Source organism: Falco punctatus, assembly GCF_963210335.1.
Source record: "Falco punctatus genome assembly, chromosome: Z".
Classification (NCBI taxonomy): Eukaryota; Metazoa; Chordata; class Aves; order Falconiformes; family Falconidae; genus Falco; species Falco punctatus.
In genome coordinates this window covers 82,738,413-82,761,523 of record NC_137586.1, presented here as the reverse complement: position 1 = coordinate 82,761,523, position 23,111 = coordinate 82,738,413, and the positions used below count along the sequence as shown (strand labels likewise).

The following is a 23,111-nucleotide window of genomic DNA, read 5'->3' as shown; positions in this document are numbered from 1 at the left end:
TCAAGATACCAGGCAGACAAAACTTTCAAACTTGTGAAACAAACTATCGCATTCTTGCTACTTTTTTCACTTGATCTATCTACTGATGCTACTAAAGTGGGAATTTACTCCACTGTACATAGTTCAGAAGTGCTTTATGACAGAAGATTCAAAGCCAAGAAAAAAGAGAAATATTTTAAAGACCAGCCTCCCTCCCAAAATGCTTATAGAAATGCAAGGTAAGGACTGTTAATTTGAGGATGTTGTCTTCCTTCAGCTCTTAGTATGCTACCAAGGAGAGAGATACGTGTGCTAGAGGTACGACTTAGACTGAGTATAACTAGATTTTCATCTGATACAAATCATGGTAACTCAGCTGGAAGTAATAGAAGTCACTCATAATTTAAACGAGTGCAGAAAAAAATATATTTACTGTTAGATTAAAATATTATTTAAAATAATAGTATTAAATAACAATAATGCAAATAATACTAAAAAAAAATGTTCTTTAACTGTGCTAAGTATGTGCATTATGTGTAGGAATTGAACCTGTCAATGTAAACCAGGTATTATGATAATGAAACATCATACAGAAAAACCATTAGCAAATCTAGCAGACAGATGTTTCAGCTGACATGATCTAACTTTTAATTTTTAAGTAGGTTCCTGTCTTCTGTTGCTATGGCAATTAACTAGACATGCAAAGCATGTAACTTTTAACTCGTCATAATTTTGTGCTCAAATCCAGTGGCCATTTGCATACTGGATATTGTCTGCTGGCAGTTAATTGCACTGCTGATGGCTTAAATAATGACTGATGGTGCTGCAGACTGCTAGGCTACTTTAGGCTACTTTCAAATGTTCTAATCTTATTCTAAACAACAGCCTCTAAAATGCCATTTGATGCTGCAGCTGGCTTTGAGTTATCTACAGCAGGCTGTGCCATTTATAAATCACGTGGAATATGATTAAAAAAAAAAAAAAAAAAAGGTCAAATATGGTTTGGATGCCCTTAGCTTTGGAGGCATAGTGAGATACTGACCTCTAGTTGAGAAAAACAAGATAGCCATTAGCTCTGGTCCTTTTTTAAAAAATACGTATTTGCTTCCTACTTGCCAGCCTGTAATGTAAATTATTTTGCTTCTTGAAGACAACAGGAAAATCTTTCATATTTTCCATATTTCAAACTATTTAAAATTAATGAGAAAGGCCTAATTTTTTAAAGACATGCTTTTTTCCCCCAGTACCTTTTTGTCAGCATTCTCAGAATTTCAGCACAGATGTGAACTGAAATGACTGGCTGTTAAAATAGCAGGAGCCAAACAGGAGGTGCAAGAGCCACTGTTCTTGGAACAGCTTTTCCATTTGAAATGGTGCAAAGAACAAAACTGAACACCATATTTTCTTCTGTTTTAAACAACTAATTTCTTGCAAGTTGATCAAAGATACAGGCTGCACACAGCGTGCTTGTGAATAAAAGATACCATTTTTTTTCCTTTGTAAAATAACTTCACAGATGATGAAGAGGCAGAAGTGAATAGCTTCAGATATTCACCGAGATCCACTGATACATTAGGACTCATCCTGTAAACTGTTTAACAGTCAGATGTTCAGCACCACACAGGATTAAGCTCTCGGCTCTTACTTCAAAGCATTGTAAAGTCACAATATTCATCTGCAAGTCATTATTACCAGCCTACCAACATCTCCAAAATTTGTGGCTGAGACATTGTTTAGCTTTCCTTTTCCAGAATGTAAAAATGACATACTTTGTTAGGACTTTAAAAGCAGTTATTTCTCTTTTATCCTGTCTTCCTTTCCCTGAAAGTTTTTGGGATCATCATTCTCCTAAATTATCGGATGACTGTACAAGGATCACAGGATGAGTACAGAATGGGTAAATTGTCTGCAAAGGAAATAAGAAATCTATATATTCTATCCTTCATAGAAGAAATCAAGATGTTCAGTTAATATATAGATTGAATGAGGGTAAATAATGAATAATTTATGGTTGCTGTTGTTGACAGTTGCCAGTATCTATCTTTTATCTCCCTTCGGTGTCTCCTGGGGACATAGAAACATTTCATGAAAAGTTTTCACTTCGCTGTGAAAACATGGTTTCTTCTACAGTCATCTCACATTTTGGGCCAAATCTTGTATCTTGACTTAAACTAAGGGAATTGCTGTGGATCCTGTGCAAAGATGTTACTATCAGACAGGACCAATGATGCTATTTCTCTTCTTCTCCCTGTGGATGAGGCACGGCATTGCTTTTTCTTCTGTTGTTTTTATTTTTTCACTTGTATTTTTGTTCCACTACACTTGCCAGAGTGCAGCCAGTATTTTTGGTGCTATACACATCCAGTGGACAAATCCTATGAGAGCACACTGCATCAACACACACCTATCTGGAGCAGTGGTGAAGGGTTTGGTGTCAGACTGGAAAGTTTTACTGAGTGATGCTCCATGCTTCTGCCCGAATGCAATTTCTGTATTCTCAGTAATGAAATGGATGATGGAAATAGATTTGCTTGTTAAAAATGCGGATGTGGCCAAGGCTTTCCCTTTTGAAAGGTGGGATCAAAATTCAGAGTGGTCTTGGCCAACTGGAGAAATACACAGAAGAGCAATGGTGTAATTTTATAAGTAGCAAGCCAAACATTAGGAAGTCATAACCAATGTCACAGGTACATGCAGAATGATGGAGCCATCAGTATGTCTGTGCTAAAGACTGCAACAGTACAAGTTTGGGAAGCCAGACTTCAGGAAGAGCTGGTCCAAGCCGAATGCAGAATGATCTGAGGCTGAGAAAACATACCCTTTAAGGAAAGACTGAAAGAACTGACTTTTTTTCCCCCCCCAAAGAAGAAACTGAGAAAAAATAGGTTAACATTCCTCAGCTAAAACAAACTATCTGAAAAGATGAAGATAAAATCACGTTTTGTGTGTCCTTTGAGGACAGGGTGGGTGTATTGCAAGGAGGCGGATAAGCAGCTTTTCCACTTTTAAGGATATTTAAACACTGGAGTAGACTGCTTATATTATAGAATTTTAATCACTGGCTGTTTCTAAGAACATATTAAATAATAATCTGCTGGAGAATAGTGCAGGATATGAGCACTGTGTGAGGTGAAGGATGGGTGAATGTGTTAAGCCTTAGTTCTAACAATGAGCTGTTTGTACTCCTAGGGTGGCTGGAAGGGATGTGGGGGTTACTGCATCCCATTTTCTGTTGAGAAGACCTCAGAAGGGATGGGAAGAAAGGAATGTAGTCTCTCCACAGGTCAAAAGGTACATGTCTAGGTCCTGTCTTGAGATCCTTTCCAGTCCTGCCTCCTATGAAGTTTTGCCAAGTTCACTGACTGACAGCTAGAATCTCTGGAATGTCAGACTCTGTCATCAGACTTTTGACTTTTCCAGACTTTTGCCATATGGAAAAAATTAGAAAGAGTAAAGATATTTTCGATTAGTGTTTGTGTATCAAAGTCTGAGGACTAGACTCATACCAAGTGATCTTTTTATTTTGTACAAATATAAATTCAGCAGTTATAACTTCCAATTTCCAGCTAGATGTATTTGGTCACATTCTGCTATTATTTATGTGATCATCATAATATGCATCTATTTTATTCTTAGGGATGTTAATCAATATGGGACATGAGATGTTTTAATAAGACAATGATTAATAAGAGTTTTCCATTGCTCCTAATGGAATATGCATATAGCAATTAACAATCCAAGTGATGATGAAAGCAAAAATAATTTAATTTGCCTTGGCAAATGTTATAAATAAGTATAGACTGGAAGTGTGCTTTAGGTGAGAGTGCATTTTTTTGTAGATTTGCTTGTGACTGTTACTGCGTTTCTCACTGGAGACTTGAATGCTTGTTCTTTCTTCCACTAAAATGGATGCAACAGTTTGCTAATAGAAGTTTGGCTTGGAGAAGACATTTCTTCCAAGTAGATCTTTTGCTTCTGTTTTTAAATGCCAGGGGTTTAAAATGGGATGTGTACAAAGTACTGAACTGGCTGTCATTTATATTGAATGCGCTTATGGTACATCTACAAAAGGTGAGTTGCTTGTTCCAGTTTTTATCTGACAACCAATTATACCAGACACGTCCGTAATCATTGCTGTCAGGACCTTCTCAGCTGGATGACTAAACCAACTGATTTTGTTTTCTCAATCTAAAATCGTTTAGAATTTTATGGGGAAAAATCTCAGTGCAGGATAAAGCTACAGTGAACTGCCATTTGGCTTTTAAGAGTGGGCCTTTACAGAGTCGTATTTGGATAATAATCTTAGAAACATGTCTATGCACACACACACACAATTATGTACCTACTTAATCCAGAAATTTAGGACACCTTCCCCTAACAGACGGGTGTATGTACCTTTGATTGATCATTTTAAATCAGTAAAATTTAAGAGATTAAGGTATCTAACCCCTCATCAATAGATCTACCTGTACTCATACAACACATATCAATACATATCAAAAGCTTTCTCATTACCTCAGAAAATTGAATTTAAATGCCCATATGAAGGGTAATAATTTTTAGTGAAGAATTTTTGTTTATTTTAAGAAAACAAAGTACAAGTGGGAACATTTATCACCCTGAATACAGATGTTAAAACCACCAGATTCAAGATATACATTATCAGATATATCAGCCATCTGGTATTTTTATTAATGTACCTTTTGTTTCAATCAATCAGAATTAATCCCACTAAGATATTTAATAAATAATTCACATTTTGTCAGCTTGTTTAACATTTCCCTTAAGCAATGCATACGCTGTAATCTCTTTCTTAACAGATTATATTATGAATAGCAGTGTTATACAGTTTAAAGGAAAGGTATAATGAATAATATCCTAAATAACAAGACGAAAGTTAAATGCTTCCGGGTAAATCAATTAGAAATCTATACTTTCTCTATGCCTCTCATTAAATATTTGCAAAGGAAGTTGTGAAAATTTTTATCTTTTGTATTCATTTAATAGTGTAATAAAAAATTATCTTTCCATCGGGTATTTGAAATCTTAGTGATTAATTTCCAGGAAAAAAAGTATCAATCCAAAATGGCTAGGTAATGAGGTACACTGAAGATGTGCTTTGCAGAAAATTACAGAAAATAATGCATACTTACCAAAATATGCACCAAGACACTGTTTTTGAATATTCAAATAAACCACTATTTATATACCTTCTTCTCTAGAGTTAAAGGAAGAAATAATTCCAATAAATGGAGAACTGTAAAGTTTTATGTCCCATATTTAATAGCAGTAAATCAGGTGCATTGCATGATAGGTATGATATTACTGCACTGTGAATGTCATTGTGTTATATGACTCTTTTTTATTCACTTTGACTTTTATCTGTGGGTTCCCATGCATATGGAACCCTATAAAGCAGGCAGCATGCAATAATCTAGAGGCTTCCAGCACTGGAGTTACTGCAGATGTATTCCTCTGCAAATGTAAGCAAAACATTAATTTTCTCTGTGCTTTACCTTATCCTTCTTTTGTTTCTCATCTTGGTATATGATCCAGTGTACCCCATCATTGCTGTAAGCAAGCTTGTAGGACCCCACAAATTGGACATGACCAAAATCTTTAGCTCCTTGGGTAATTATGCCGGTGATTTTCGTAGGGACAAGCAGGTCAACCTAAACAACAACAAAAAAACCACAACAAACCAACAAACAGATATAAAACAGAACACAGAAGAACGTAATCAGAACTGACTTCACACCACACAAAAGCAAAATAGTACAGCACTGTTGTTCACACAGTTGTTCACAAGACAGTTCTCAGGTGCAGGCAGGAAACCCCAGGGCTGTTAAGAAGCCCCTTAGTGAACGGCAAGAGAGGACCCTGTCCAAGAGGTGGCTTTGCACCGCTTTGCAACTGTGCCCACTGCACGCCGACATCATGGACAGTAACTTTCATTCTCCAAGCTCCAAGTCAGTTTCCTTCGGTTTTCTGTAGGTTACTTACTGCTTACACCACCTAAGGGCACAATGGGGCTAATCTCGTACCATTTTCCACTGCGCTAGGTGCCATACATGGTCCCAACAAAACAGCAGTCTCCATTGCAAATAATGTGTAGCCAAAAACTGTTCCCATGTGCTCCTCATAATCAGAATCCACTATGCTAGAGGCTGGTTCCCTAAACACCTTTCCATTTAATTTGCAGTAACAGAGTCCATGCTTTACTAAGACTTTTAAAACATTTGCTAACACACTTATTTCCCCGCTGAAGTCTTCTTCTCTTTTTAAGCCTTTGTTTCTTTTTCTACCTCTAAAGCTCTGAGTGTTTCATTCCTTCGGTTTTTTTGAGTTCTTTAGTTTATAATCTTAGCACAAGAGTTTTAAAAATTCAAGGCAGGAATCTTAATGCCTAATAAAAACCTGAGCTTTCGAGTGGCTTTCACATGGGTCAGTACATCTGTGATCAGTTCTTTTGAACCAGAACCCAACACTGAATAGAAGAGATTCGGGCCAGATGCCTTGGATTAAAATGATCAAGGAACTGAATACAATAACAGAAGTAAATTGACCTAATAATGTATTTTTAGAGGAAGAATGGGGGAGTTGAATTCCCTATCAAAATTGACATTTTCTTGAAATGTGAAGGTAAAACTGAGGCTCCATTCTTTGTCTTCCAGCAATGCTGCAAGACAGTAAAAAAAGAATAAAGGTAGATTTATTTCAAAGAATAAATGGCTGTGAAGCAGTCAGCATTTTTAATATTGTCCGTTAAATCAGGCAAGAGAGACTAATAGTAAAAATATTACAGTAAAATGAGAGGAGTGCTGAACTTCACGAGAAGATGAGTGAAATGTTTTTACAGCAAAACATTAAAAAGAGAAGATGAAGAAATAAAGAAACTCTGGCTGATCAAATACTGACGATGCAGTCTTGTGATTTTGGGAAGCAAAGTCCCCCTGAGCAAACCAGATTTTGACTGGAATGTGGCGCACAACAGAAGAACAGATGTGATACAAAGCATAAGAAATTAATCATGAGAAGAGAAGGAAAAATAAACAAGCGGAAGAAGTCAGCTAGTCCAAGACAATGCCTTTGAAAGATGGACACTATAGCTTGGAATCTATAAAGAAGAAAGCACAGAAAGGTGTAAGGCTACACTTATAAGAAAAGAAAAAAAAAAAAAAAAGACTCTTTAGAGCAATCAGATAAGTAAGACTGGAGACTCCTGCCTCAACATTTGAAGACAGGTAGCAAACAATGAGTAGCAAATCCTTTTAAGGAGTAACTTAAAAGCTTCAATACTGAGGTACTATGACAATTAAGTGGAAAATGTAATTTTCTGCAGATGGTCCAAAGAGTTTTGGTTCTACCAGAATGAACTAATTTATTGCCGTCTGATAGCAGCAGTGTTGCTCAGAGGAGCACCCCAGAATATGAGGGAAGTATCCTTGAGAGGCAAAATGTTTTTTGTTTTCTCTTTGGCCAGTGGAGAGAGGGACTCTATCAATGATCGCTCAGAGCAGGAGTCTGCTTTGGATGTTCTTGTGGGCTGCTTGAAGGGACTCCTTTCTTCTGTAAGGAGGGCAGGGGGGCTTGCTTCCGTAGCCTAAGTGGGCCTCTGGGAAATAAGCACTGATAATTAGTACAAGTCTTTCATGAATTAATAAGCACCAGGTCTCCAGACCTTGCCTCCAAATATTTTGGAATCTAAATGAATAGTGTGTTTTTCAGAAAAGCTGATCTGGTAAGGAATCACTAATTGGTCCACACTTTGAGGCAGCATTTGAACTAAATATTTCAGAGTCAACTTCAGATACTTTTTATAAATGATTTTGGAATTAGCATTTTACAAGTGTAACCTCTTTTTAGAGAGAACGCTTCTACAAAAAGTCAATGTGTTTCCTGTTAACTTGAAAAAAAAAATATGCCTCCATAAAATCAGTTGTTTATTTTTAAAACGCTGAAAGTAATCTAGAAGGATTTCACAAATATTTAACATGGCCATGCCACTCAGGGTATTTCTCATTGAAATTCAGAACAGGGAGAAAAAATTCTCATTAAGATTCAGGGGATTTCAAAGGTAAAATCACAATAAATCTTTATTATCACATAGATCCAGTGTTAATAAAAATGTCCCAGTAACAATTGTTTTGTGCTTATAGGACATAATCCAGTGGCCTTGTACTCTTGTTCAGAAAAATGATGTGGGAAGCTGAAAGGTAATTTGGCATATGTTCAGTCTCTTTCTGAAAGACTTACATAGCACTATGTAGAATATATGTGTGTGTATTATATTAAAAAAAATAAAAAAGAAGTAATAAACAGACACAATCTGTTCTAGGTTTTGACAATACAAACAATACATATTGCTGGAGGTGGAGGAAAAAATAAAAGGACATAGCACCAGCATCTCCTTCTCATAATTTAGTATCTTATGTACTTATTTATTCATAAGCTGATAAGAACCCTTCAGGCAATAAAGAGTGCTATCAACCTAGCATTAAAGAAATATAGGTTTTACTCTGTTGTTTTCTTACCTTCTACAAAGGGTTAACACCCTCACTTTTCATTCTTCTTATTGGAAGTATTTACAGCAGAAAGGTGAGAAGAATTTACACCAATTTCTAGGCAAAACATCTGCATGAAAATAGCCTAAACAAAGTCATAACTTCCCATCAGGACACAGAACACATTTATTCAGTTAGTGTGGATTGCAAGTAACAGGCAATCAAATAAATTACCAGGGAGAGAAGCTGAATTAACACACAACCACTATGTACTCTTCAAAGCTGAATGTGATTAACAGGATCAGAATGTGACTTTGGCTTTTTCAATGCGGCAGAATTTAGAACGAGATAGAGGCAATTAGTCTGCAACTGATAGGATCATTAGCTGGTTACAAGAAGAACCATGGTTTACAGTTGAATTTACATTTCTACAAGCAGCTGATCAAAAAGCAGTTTAACATCTTGTGTCTGAAAGAACTCTCTTGGGCTATACCTATTCCCTTTTCCCAACTTGCTTCAGATGTTAAAGACGATTCAGTGTGATTTGGAGGAGAATTAATTTAAGAAAAGCACAAAGACAAATCCACCTGTGTATGAAACCTTTTTAATGAACGATGCACGGATGTGCAGCATGAGCTCTGTGTCAGTGTGCAGTCAAATGCAGAGGGACTAGTACTTGTACTCCAGGTAGATCTTCTTCATCTGGAGAAAACAGTCACATGCAATCACATCTCTGCTCTGAGCAGTCCCAAGCTAATAAACTTCAGCTCTCAGCATCTGACTATGCAGATGCCCCTAGTCTTCATATAGCCACCTTTGCACCTGAACTCCTTGAGAACCGCAACTCATAGATGTGGAAACCTGCATCAGAAAACCTGGCAATGTTCATGTCTCCCAAAAGCAAGAACATAAGGATGAGACGCTTCTAGACGTTTGGGACAGCTGCCCATAAACCGGTTTGGAACTGCAAGCAGTACAACTGCAATTGCATGCACTGTGTTTGAGCACCGCTATGGAGCTATGAGCATCCCTGTGGTGATGCGTTGCCTCCACAGCCTACTGGCTTGGGTCTCTGTTATATCAGGAAGCTCAGTGCAAGTGGAGTAGATGTGCCATGAAATATCAACCATGACTTTCTGAACATCCCCTCCCACTTCTTTTCCCTCTTCTGCATACTTGGAGGAAACACGTTAAGTTCCAGGCATTTGCTGGGACTATAAAGGAGGCAGGACAGCAGATGAAGATAAGCCACCTGTGCACTGGGCTCAGGAGAGGAAGTGGGTGGCTTTCATGAGATCACACCTGAAGCTGAGAGGCCACATGGCTCAAGTAGTCTCTCCTGGAACAGAAACACCACCGCGACTCTGGCTTGCCAGAAGAAGAGCCTCAAGAAGATACAAATTGTAGAATTCTCCAGCACCTTGCACACTGATGGGGGAGATGGATTTAGATGGCCATACCTGGCAACTGGCTCTGGGTGGCCTTGCTTGATCAGGGGCAATTGGACCAGCCGAATCCCAGAGGTCCCCTGAAAACCTCAATCATTCTGTGATGCTCTGACACCCAGCAAAACCCAGCCACACTGCCCAAAGCACCGGGGGCTGGGAAACCAATAAGCACAGGCTGCGTTCATTGCGTTCATACTGAGGAGCATCGGTGCCATGGGCTCAGGTCTGTAAAGCAGAGCAGCCGATATGGAGAGCAGCACAGCCACACAGCGTGTGCTGCAGGGCTCTTACTTCCAGCTAGTCTGCACCAACTTTTGAAGCACGTCTTTTGGCTTAATTTCCTCTGAAAGGAATCCATTTCATGCTCTGTGAGGATACTCCACCATGTGAACCAAAGCGTGAAAAGCAAAGACAGTCTTTAAAAATAACACACTCCTTATCTACACTGTAATGTTAAAAGAGAAGAAAAAAAACCCTCAGAGTCTAGGGGCCACCAGGTCCTATTTCACAGTGAAGATAATGGTAAAATGGTTCAATTGACCTTCAGCTGTGCATCTCTTCATCTCAGGACATCCAATCTCAGCTTCAATTCAAAGATGCAAAGGAGAGAGATGAGATGAAAGATTTCAGGAGTGCTGAGGGTTAACGTTAGTCCAATAATGCTTTTTAATAATTATTTTTTTTACAGATATTACATTTCTGCTCCCAGTATGGCTAATCTTACGCACAGCTTTTCTTGTAATTTGAGAAATGTCATTCTTCTGCCAGGTTTTCATTTATTTACCTTTGTGAGGTTTTTACACTCTTTTTTTATCAGTTGTTGCCACTAATGAATTTCTGGGTAGTCCTATTCTACTTGGCAAATAAAAGAGTCCCTTGGACTAAAAGCACCAGGGATAGAAACCAAAGAAATCGACCCAACGCATGTGAGAGGGAAGCACGGCCAAGGTGGGGCACGGTTCCTTAAAAGATTGGGAAAAGAAGGCATGCATGGTCCCCAGCTGCTATTTCACCAAAGTGCAGATCTGCCTATCACATATGCTGGTCTTGCAAGGAGGTCTCAGATATTTTGGGATGTTTAAGGTAATGTTAGAGACTCATGGTTGGGCACCTGAATCCCACCATGACCGTCTAATGCACTTAAGTTGTCCTGAGCAGGTTATTTACTCTTCATTTAAGACCTCATGACTCCCCTGATTTTTCCAGGCACACTCAGGATAGTTGCTCTCTGCACCCAAGCCTAAGAAAGGGAGGGACAGGCTTGCAGTGTTTGCAGCGTAAATGTAGAATTGCAGATCTCCTTATATTATTGATCCGATGTAGGCACTTAGCTTTCTCCTCCAGGCCAAACACTGGAGATAACAGGAAAATTGGTGACAGTATAGTACACTTGTTGCAGATGTGCAACATCTGTATGTTTCTAACTACATTTCAGCAGCATTTCTTGTTTGTAAAATGTGAAGCTTAGCATACTCATTAATATGAAGGCTCATATTAAAAATCCCACCCAAACAACCACAAACCTAAACTATGATCCATCATGCCTAATTGCCGAATTGTATCTAAAAACTTTGGAGGAAAAAACCAACGAAGTTGACTATACACACTTAGTAGAGAAAGCTCATTTCCATCGCAGCACCATACGTAGCAGACTGTTTTTGGTATAGTCACTTAAATATACACTATTAGAGTAAATACTTATTAATAAAACCTGAAAAAAAAAATGCACTAAGAAAATAAGTTATGAGACAAAAGGAAATGCTCTGGAAGCCATAATAATTTGATAGGAAGAAGCATTTCAGAGCTTTTTGTTCAATATTCCACTATAATGGATTTTCATTCTTGCAAAATAAAATAAAATAAAATAAGATCTATTTACATTTAATTTGTTCTGAATTAGCTAGTGTATGTTTTAAATTAAACATCTTCTTTTATGCCTAGGAAGAGAAGGGTTGTTTTCAGACAAAATAAGATTGGAGTGCCATTATTTTGCTTCTTCAAAAATGTGAGGTTTGTTTTGCTTGCTTCTTTTTCAATTTAAGATTAAACCTTCAACATTATTTTAACATTGTGCTACTATATTTTTAATATCTGTAGTCCTCTAGGCCAAGATAATAAATATGACTCTTATTTTCTTATTTACTCTCATTTTCCTCTTCTTAAAGAGCACGTTCCCTCTGAATCACTTAATAACGACAGCAACTGTGCATAAGAAACAAGTTAGAAAGAATACCATGTACCATCAGCTGTGCCCAGTACAATTTACAAGGGAGAAACGGGTGTGTGATGTCTGTCTTGAAATCTCCACGGACTGACTGTAAAAAATACATCTCAGGCCATTATTTTGAAAATTTTGAACTGAAACACACACACAAACTCACAGGTCACTTGGTTTCAATTAGTGACTCCTTAAGCAGCAGCCACTTAAAGAATTTAGAGTGTGTGAATCTTTCATTGATGTACTTATGTACTTAGTAATCACTGTTACAGAGATACTGGAGGAAAAGGAGAAAAAACGCTTGAATTACTACATGATTTTTTCAGCATTTTAGTAAAAAATCAGATGCATAGAATCAGCTGCATAGCCATTTTAAAAGCAGTAGCTATTTCTTATTGAGAAATGTTATATAACCACACTTTACTAAATCATGACTAATCTCATTTTATTGATATCTCAAACCTAAAGTGTAAAAAAAAAAAAAAAAAGAAAGAAAAAAAGAAAAAAGCAAATTTTAGCCTTGGGATCTGGATTTTCAAAAGCCCCAAAGGGAGTTGCTACCCATTTCCTATGGGAACGCAAGGCAGTTGATGTTCCACGGTTGTATTGGCATGCTGGTAAATCCTGCTTACAGCACACACAAGATAACACTGCTTTCATACTGCTCCTGCAAACTGGAATGACTTCTGTGCGTGCTGGCAACTCTCACAACTTATCAGGAAGAATTCATGTCCTCACGGGAGATGGCAGTACATGGTATATCCATGTCTGAATGCAGTCTGAAGTAAAAGAAAATTTAGTATTTCAAAATGATAACATCAGTGATGGTTAAATCTATAAATTTTTCTCCTAACACTGAATACTTCACATCTGGTGCAGGAGTCTTTTTACTGTAAATGTGATTAGACAACTTTTGTAGATGTGACATAGTTGATTGCATTGGTCACCAACAGTCAAGAAACCATGAATAGAACAGTAATAGTTTCTCTGTCTGGTACGGAATATTCAAAGCTTATCAGTCCTTGATGATGCTAAGAGATTTTAAAATAGTCCATTCAATTAGCAGTGATTAAGCAGGCTTAGGCATCTGGTGGAGTTAGAAGATTTTGAGCTGCATTAGTACACTTTGCTGATCCTTGCACCTAGTTATGGCTAGAAATAGATAGGGATATTGGAAAAAAGAATTAATTTACATTCAGTTCTTTACATAATAGTACATGCCTTTAAAAGAAAAAATGGTATAAAACTGTGTGATAATAAGAAGTAGCTTTCAAGAGTGTCATTCCTGGAAATCATCATTTAAAGCACTTACTGCTGTACTAACAATAATGTTGCTGATAACTTTTGTTCAAAAGCTTTTGACAATGACTAAAGGTGAAAATAAAACACAGAAAAGAACAATTACCAAAGAAAAAAGAAAAGTTGGAAAATATTGACCATTTGAATGTCTTTCCTCTAATCAATGAATAAGGAACACACAATTTGAGAGGCTGGACAGGCATGCTCCACTCTTAAAAAGAGTGGGAGAAGAGCAAGAAAGTATTTCTGTTACCTCCTCTTATGTTACTAAGATATATCTCAAGTTGATGAGCAAATTTTTTAGTAAGATTTCTTGTGTGCCAGTTCTGTGGGCTCTGTCCCCATGTGGATTCCTTAGTTTTCTGTTAAAGACCATTACAGGGAACCTCAGATGCTGGAGTGGGCAGAACAGCAGCAAAATACCGACACAAACAGATAGGAAAAAACTTGGAATGTAAGCAAGGGAAATGTGGTCTGTTTAACTGTAAATTTCAGAAGGACACTTGAAATTTGAAGAGTAAGGAAGGTAGCATTTTATACCGGCACTTTGAAACAGTGGCAGCTTTTGAGCTGCAGTCAGGAGAAATCCAGGTATCTCAGATTTCATTTGTCTTAGGGTTTCAGTGTGTTATGGGATTTAAGCTGAAATTAAAGGCTGGTGATGCAATGCCTGGGAAAGCAAAATCCTTTGTTGCAAATGAATTACTGCAACTTCTACTTGGTTTTCAGCAGGGAAGATGATGTGATAACTTTTACTGGAGGACTGATAAATATCTCTGTAAAAATGTTTGGATCACAAATGGACTCACCTACGCATGAGCAGCTCATTTTATTTTTAAAATGAAAAATAATGGTGGTAATATGCAAGTTCATTATTCACCTGGTCGATTTTCCCCAGGTGATTAATAATTTTGCAAATATTTTCTGCAGTACATAAAAATGTCCCAATAATCTATGAGTATCTAGGCTATAGATCAACAAGTAAACTGCAGATAAGCTTGCACACAAGATACTGCAAAGTGACTAATAATTAATATAACTACTGAACTGTTGAAATACTAACGAAAACCTGCCTGTAAGCAAAGTTAAATCTGCCTAGAAGATAAGTGAGGTTTAGGCTGAAAGTTCCTCCATGTATTTAAAAGCTCTGAGTGCATGACTCTTATTTTCACAGGAAAAGCAGCCAACGCAGCATCATTCAGCCATTCTTTTTAAGAATGACTTCGCCCATCTGTCAGCCAGGCATTATTATGTGCAACCTGTTTCATACAGCTATGCTGCTGTAGCTGTAAGCTAAAAATGCCCAAATTGTGCTACCAGACTCTGAAAACGAAAGTAAGCTGCTTGCTTTGCCTTCTTTTTTTTTTTTTTTTTTTTTTTTTTTGTGTGTCCACAGCCCCAAAATGATAGGACAGGCTTTTGTTTACAGCAATACACTGTTAATGACCAGCAGATATACACTAAATTGGTGCATTATGGTGTAGGAATTGGCTCTGACTTTCTTAGCTAGAGAAGTATTTTTCCAAGTTTAGAGAAGAAACCAAGTTTCTTTTCCCTTTTAGACCAAATGGCTTGGCACTTCCAAGGCAATAATCTCATAATGTACTGGCTTGAATACAATTAAAAGGTCTATTAATCTTCATTCTCCAGGACATAAGAAAGATTATCTGTTATTAGTCAAAATGACACCCTGGAGCTCCTATTATAGAGCTTCATAAATAGACCTCTGGTCAAAATAAGACTAGGCTACTGGCAGGACATATCCAACCCTAGGACTCAGTTCTGCCTTTGATCTGACACAGATGTATTTTCTTGGCTTTCAAAACACCCTGTAACGCTTATCGGCTCTCTGCACCTACTGCAGAGCATGTGGAAAGCACAAGGCATGACTGATTTAAGGGATTAACACTTTGCTAAAATTGTTGACCGAGCCTGGAGTTAAACAGGAAAATATTTTCCTGTTCCCCCAAAGTAAAAAAAAAAAAAAACCAAAACCCCACAAAAAAACCACAAAGAACTTTGTGCTGTCAGAAATGCAAAAAACCCCCCACCCAACCACAGACCCTGAGAGATATAAGATGAAGAAGAATGCTTTTGAAGGAGTTGATCGGGATCTGGGCAATCAGGTCTGCCTGGACCAGGCTCAGTTTCTGATCTGGGTAAGGAAAAGAAGGGTCATGAGAATGGACTTCCACATTCCAGATAAAAGTAACAATTGAATAACTTTTACTGTTTTTACCATATATTCCATTCTAGAGCTTTTGTGATGAAAGTTCCACAAAAACTGATTGCCTGGGAAACATCATAGGATTTTTCTACAAGGAACTTGGATTAAATGAACTTCCAAACAGCTTAAGCCCAGATCGTACACTGGAACCCACAGATGCAGTAGCAGTTAATTCAAACTGCTCTAGAGTAAATTAAATATTAAGTAAAGCTGATCTGCAACCAGAGCTTTAGTATTCAGAAGCGATAAAAAATTGATTTGTCTCTGAAATTTGAATGACAGTTTTAATAAAATTATGTTTGATCATTTTAATAGTGGTATGAATTTCTATTGAAGAAGTTCAGAATTATCTATGAATTGTTTCATTTTCATAAGAACTGGTACAAAAGTAAAAATATGAACTCCAAAATATTTTAAATGTAATTTAATAGCAAAAAATAAAATGCTGCATTTTAATCTAGAATGTTTTCATTATCTTTTCATAGAAATTAAAAGAGCATCTCAATTGTTTAAAAGTTTTTTTAATTTTTTAAAAAATTGACAGCTACTCCCTCTTTTGTATTGTTAAATAATTAATCAAAGGGGTACTGATGCTTTGGTGCCTAGGCAACAGGGTAAATCAATGCAGACAAATTACTTCCTAAGCTTATCTGTACTCTTCTCAGTTTGGAAAAAAATGATAGAGAAGACTGTAGGTTTGTGGACATGGAGTTTGTTGGTTGCAGCTACATTTATTTTGAAATTAAGTACTCTCCTTATGCCTCAATAGACCATATTCCTTAGGAAAATCACTAACTGCCTGTGATTGGCCTCTAGAACTCAAATGAGCCCTGAATAATATTGTTATTTTATTATTTTTCTTCAGATTTACCAAGTTAAAACACTCCTATCTTTGCACCCTAACCCATATGAGAACATAAAAAGAACATAATGCAGAAGGTGGGCACATAAATATATTTACCTCAGCCTCTCATCCAACGTTACAACAGGGTGTAAAAAAATTTTTGTAAGGTTAAGAAAGCTAGGATCTAGCTGGCTGAGACTGGAAAGAATTTCAAAACTCACGGCTTCTGACAAAGAACACTGGAAAAAAACACTCCCAGGTGGGTAGAAAGGTATCTGCAGCTAGAGCCCTTCTTTTGATATAACTAGAGGCCACCAATGGTCAGGCAGTAACCAAAACTTAGACCATTTGAAAGTCAAACTGGTTGAAATGGATCTTCTGACAGGGTGCACACAGATTTTCAGAGCCTGCTTTGTCTTTTTTACCCTTCTCTTTCACTCACCTCCAACTGATTCTTCATTACACTCTACAGTACTTCCACTGAAGAAAACAACAACCAAAACACATCTGCATGTTTTTTGTAACTTAAATGCAGCATAGTATAGGTTCCTACGTGTAACCTCTCTAAGCCTTCCTGAAATAATTAATTCCATGATTATTCATGGTGACACCTTTGAGATAACTCTCGAAAGTCACTTTGTAGATTCGTTAAAAATATTAAATATTACCACTATTTCCAGTATAAATAACTATAGATGTGCTGCAGACATTACGCTTGCTGCTTTCCATGCTTAACATATTAAAGATTTAGTTGACAACAAATGTTATGTCACGTTCAGACTGAGCAGATTAGTAAAATCATTTGAGTCATTTTTTCAATATCAGAAAAATGCCAAAATCCCCTAGGAGTACTTTGGCTACAGCTAATTGCAATCAATATTTTTTTAAAAAAGAAGAAAAAAATGGTTTTTTGAAACAAAGATAGTAAAAGAGAAACGTACAACTATGGCTGGAAAAGCAAACATAGCCCTCTCAAAAACACAACAATTTTCTATAATAAACAAGGCTGGATCTCAAAGAAAGTAGTATCTGAAGCAGAATATTTGCGAAATGTTACATTTGCACATACCCACACAACCCCTACTGACATCTGTTACAGCTAACAAAGAGCCGCACACATACCACAGAGGGTGAAGTCTGGTCTGCCATAAACCAGCAGAAAGATAGGAGATGATCAATTATTAATGAAGTCGAAATATTAACTTAAAAGTTTTGAGCACCAACACACAGAGAAGTCTGTGAAATCACAGCATTAAGGAATCTGAAAAGAACATATTTTCAGCTCTGGGCAATGTGTTTTCCTTGTAGATCCATCAGACATTTCTTGCTTTTTTTTTTTTTTTTTTGTTTTTTGTTTTGCCCTTGTGTTCCCAGTCTTCCCTTCGCAGAGATTAATCTTTTAAATGGCTCCTGCAGCCCTTACTCTGTCAAGTGGGTATAAGCCTAATTTATTAAAGCCCAGTGTTTACTGTCAAGGAATCTGCACCTTTGTGGAAGGCTTGGCAAAACCAGAGGTTTTCAGTCAACTTCAAGCATGTGAGAGATGTTGTGACACATCCACTTTCATACTTTGGTGCTTAAAAAATAATTTTAAACATATAAATCAGAGGAATAAACTTGAACATCTACCAATTGCATCTACCAGGAAAAAGTCTGGATAAGAACATGTCTCAATGTAAATTAACTTCTACTGGAAAGCAAAGCATTACATTCACTGGCAGACAGGAATAAAAGATCTTTGCTTATCACTGCAGCAGACTGTCTGCTAAGTAGAGTTTTCTATCAAGAATTCAAGTAAAAAATTCTCCACTGACTGTAAGTAGGTGTTTCTCACTCATGCATTGAGGTTCCATGGAGTGGACTGTTGCCTAACTACTGCTCTCTAGGCAGCAGAAAATACATCTTTATTACTGTAACACAGATCAGCAGTAATTTGCGTGCTGACTTGCAACAGATTATTGTGCTTATATCAATTTACTCTGTGAAAGAACATAATTTTCAAGTTTACTATGGTATCCGATAGTGCAAATGTTCATTTTTCTCATAGAACACAGTGTTTTAAAAAGCACGGGCATTAATGGAAAGTTGATAACTTTAGACAACAGCATCTTAAGTATTTTTCCTCAGTGACTGGTTCCCAGCGAGTCTTCACAGAAGGGTTTTGCCAAGGTGGTTAAAGACACTCCCAGGGTTACACCCACAGGGGATATAACTGTCATGTTTTTCCCAAATGTCATGTTAAACCAAAGAGATTTAACAGCTTTGTGGAACTGGATGAGAATGTTCTGCTCAGAGCAAGCACTGCGTAGCATTTCAGTTGGGATTAAACGCTGTCTTTGTGTTAGCCCCAAAACACACACAGAAGGTCCCGATTAACCTCCTTTATGTTACTAATGTGGTTATACCCATAAGGTTCAGTGAAAACCTTGGCTACAGGCACTGCATGCAGGTACACGCATCAAACTTCCGGAGTTCACAAGAAATCACTAGCTCGGTGAGCTTGACCTTCTTACCTCACAGGCCAGAGTTCTCACCCCAAAGCTACAGACCACCCCCCGAGACTCTCCAGGCTATACAGTTCAGTCCTTTTACACTGCAAAGCCATGCACAAGGCAGATCAGCCTTTTCCTGCATGAAATTCTAATTTCAGAAGGACCTTGTCAGACAGACGGTGAGGGAGTTCACTGGCGAGGCTGCACCTCAGATCCTGGGTTCAGTTTTGGGCCCCTCACGACAACACAGATACAGAGGGGCTGGAGCGTGTCCAGGGACGGGCAGGGGGCTGGGGCAGGGGCTGGGGCACCGGGCCTGGGGGGGCGGCTGGGGGGCTGGGGGGGGCAGCCTGGGCAGGAGGGGGCTCAGGGGGGACCTGGTCGCTCCCTACAGCTGCCTGGCAGGGGCTGCGGGCAGCGGGGGTCGGGCTCTGCTCCCAGAGAACAAGGGACAGGGCCAGAGGAAACGGCCCCGAGCTGCACCAGCGGAGGTTCAGATTGGGCATTAGGAAAAATTTCTTCACCAAAGGTTGTCAAGTGTTGGAACAGGCTGCCCAGGGAGGTGGTTGAGTCACCATCCCTGGAGGTGTTTAAAAGCCTTGTAGATGTGACATTTAGGGACACGGTTTAGTGGTGGACTGGCCGGCGTTAGGTTAATGGTTGGACTCAATGTTATTAAAATTCTTTTACAATCTAAGCTATGATTCTATGATCCTATAAACACTTAGGGGTTACCCTGATTTAAAAGTACTTTGTGACTCCCCAGGTTACATGACCCATACTCCATCCTGTACAAGAGCAACAGGGAAGACTGGGGAAAAAAATACTTATCTTTACAAAATGTATAGATTTTCACTATATGAAGTGGATATTTTGTTCACAGTAGCAGTTTTGATTGTACCACTGTGGGTAAAGCAAATAATTCCTAAATTAATAATAACAAAAAAGCGCCAATATAGGCATTCTCAGTATTTCCAGAATTATGCAATAAAGTGGTATGAACCCTGATACTATCTGTAATATTCAGTAATTTATTTCTGAGGTTGAGATGATGATCCTATGATGACAACACATTTTGAACTTTGTTTTGAAAGAGACACTTGGTATGCATGTCTGCAATTTTGCTGGTGCACAACAGCATGAAGGTCAAAGGCTAAATCAGAGTATAGCATTTGTACTTTTAAAGTTATCTTCTTTGCATTCTTCTGTTTTTGATTACACATTCAACTGCAAAAGACAACCTTAAAGAAAAGCAATTTTATTTTGGTTGTCCAAATAATGAACATGTGAAATAGGCAACAGCCATTTAAAAAGCTAAAAAAACCCACACACAATCCCTTACATTTTCTTGGGACTTCACATAGCTCATGAAAGCCTCATTGACTGAGATGGCAGTGAAATTATCTGTAAGCAGAAGTCTGGCTGTGTTTTGATTGCTCAGAAGCCAATCAGGGTCTTTACACGGGCAGGATTTTGAAAAAGCGTTTCTTTGAAATGTTGTAAGATGGCACCAGCTCTTGAGAGCAGGTGGGAGGAGCAGCCTGTAGAGACTCTCGCCAGCTGTAGCTCAGCAGAGCATGGCAAAACATCACAGACGTGCGTGGTAGCAAGGAATGCAATTCATTCCTGACACTACACAAATGACTCATGCGGGGCCTAATGAAAAATCCAAAAGAAATTCTTGTACAAAGTTTTGAAAGATAACTTGGTTTTTAATAAGGCAACTCTTCCAGTGATTTTGCATACATTTGGTGAGTTTTCTTTTGTATGCTGACTTTGAAGTCAAAAAGTATTCTTCTATTACAGAAATACTCACACTCACACACACACACACGTATATATTCTCACCTACACAGATATATAAATTCTAAATGTACTGCATTTTTGTTTAACAGTTTTCATATTTCCTGATCTGTGAAGTTGCTATTTGGGTTACAGCAGCATACTCCCAAACATACTCCTTAATTCAGTTTTCCATCAAAATTCTGAATTCTGATTTCTCTGTCTCCTGAGAGATTGTGTGTCTCTATGCCAGGGAGATATGGGTACGGATTTTAATGTTTATATATATATGTACGTAGATATATAAATTTACTTATGATAAATTCAACTGTGATCAGGTGTAAGTACATGTGGAAGAAGCAGCAAATTTTGAACTGAAAAACATTGCTGCAAGCAGGTAGGAGAAGCGAATTTCTTGACGTAGCAGCAATCAAAGATCAGGAGATCCAATGTATGGGATCTAATGAAAAAATGGAAATAAAATTCTGTGGGATTGTGTGGCTGTTGTATCTGGGGCAGTTGTAGCTAACAGCTCACACCCATAGCTTGAGGAATTTTCATTTTCATTATGGTGCCAATAACATGGATATTGGATGATATTGCGTCCCTAATATTTTTCACCAAATACATGTGAAATATTAGAACCATATATTTACATCATTTTTATTTGGTCTACATTTAAAGTTTCCCTCTGTAGACTCTGGATGCCATAGCTATACACTATCAGAAAAAAAAAAAGTGTTGTTTTTAGAAGGTTTAAAATAGATGCTGGTGCTTGGTCTAAACAAAACCAAAAATCACACAGGAATGAGTATTTTGAACAGGTACAAGCCCTTTCCGTGTTCTAGTATTTGCCAGTACTGGGATAAATAACTGAGCCTTAGAGCTTCACTGTGGAAAACACCTTCTGGAGCACATGCACGCAACAGCTTCTGCTGCTGAGCACCCATGGTGATAACACATGTAGCAAGCAAACAGCTGATACCTTACCTGACAAGTTGAAACTATTCTATGAGTTTACAGTTCTATACGATTAGAAACCAACAATCACCTGTCAGTGCAGCTCTATTTTCCTGTTTTCTCAAATATTTTCGTTTTTGGCTCATGGAAGTCATTCAGAGCAAGTCTAAGAGCAACAGGACACATTTGGTCCTGTGCTGGCTCATTATTTACAACCAAAAATGCTTCAGTATTCCCTGGAAGTAGGGGAGACTGACAAAATTAAGAATGTGATCTTCCTGTTAATGATAGTAATTGTATCGGTTGGCCACATAAGGAGTATCTATTTTCTCTGCAAACCTTGTCTCAGCTACATTCTCACTGATGCATGCAAATTATATGTTATTTGTCAAATGCATCTGTGCTTCCACAAATATTTTTGAAATATTGTAGGAATATCCTTTTATCATTGCTTTCTGCACCAGTTTACGTGCACTTACTCTTATTATCCAATTCACTCTACCTTCGCTAAAAATCAACAGAAATAATTTAGGCCAAAATAAGACAAAAAAGACTTCATAAAATTTTACCGGGCACTGAAAATGCATTTAATCTGTTGACAAATGCATTGTTACACATTAACTCACATCATGTGCATCTTAAATCTAGCCCTGTGACAGTAAGGAGTGTACTGCATACCAAACATTGTATTTCATCTGTTCTTAGTTTCTCAGGCTGCATATCAGAAGTTAGTCTTATTTCTATACAGCAGATGAAATATAATGATCCTGGAGAAATATGGAACTAACCTTTTTGAGGAGAAAGCATTGAACTAAAATAAATGAGATCGGACTTGCCAGTATTTTTATGTACTACTTAATGTAGAGCTCTGCAATATGTATTTTTATCTGTACAAACTCCCGGAGGAGCTAAGCCTTTTCTAAACAGAATTATCAAATCCATAAGAAGGCACACGACATATGTTTTTCTCTCCCTAAATGCTGTTAATTTTATCTCTACCAAATTATACCCCAGTTGTTCTAAGGGTGTCTCTGCAAGCATGCAAACATGACTCACAGCTATGTACACAGTCCAGCTCTAGCTGCTGTGTTGCCAGACCATCCTAAGAAATTATTCTTTCAACCACAGCAAACTAAAAATAGCAGCACTTCAAAACTGTATGTATATCAGCTATGCTTAAGTTGGTCTCTTATCTGCAAGCTCATGCAAGGAACAGCAAGACGCAAACTTTCTTCTTCTGTTTGCAGGCATGTTCTTAAATTAGTGTACTTTTCATGGGGAATATGTTGTGCCTTACTCTCAGGTCCCAAAAGCACACAGATTAGCCTTGCATGCCTCTTTTTCCACTGCTACAGTCT

At 37.8% G+C, this 23,111-nt stretch overlaps 1 protein-coding gene across 3 annotated transcripts in view; it reads right to left on the bottom strand.

Annotated features, from left to right (window-relative positions):
- EDIL3 (EGF like repeats and discoidin domains 3) overlaps nt 1-23,111 on the bottom strand; it is a 257,146-nt gene that overhangs the window by 8,812 nt on the left and 225,223 nt on the right. For 2 of the 3 annotated variants that reach the window (XM_080372556.1, XM_080372555.1), the window contains one exon: nt 5,496-5,651. In XM_080372556.1, coding sequence (XP_080228682.1) covers nt 5,496-5,651 — 156 coding nt within the window. Of the gene's footprint in view, nt 1-5,495; nt 5,652-12,568; nt 12,929-23,111 lie in introns of those variants that run through there. The other variant, XM_080372557.1, reaches the window with a different exon arrangement.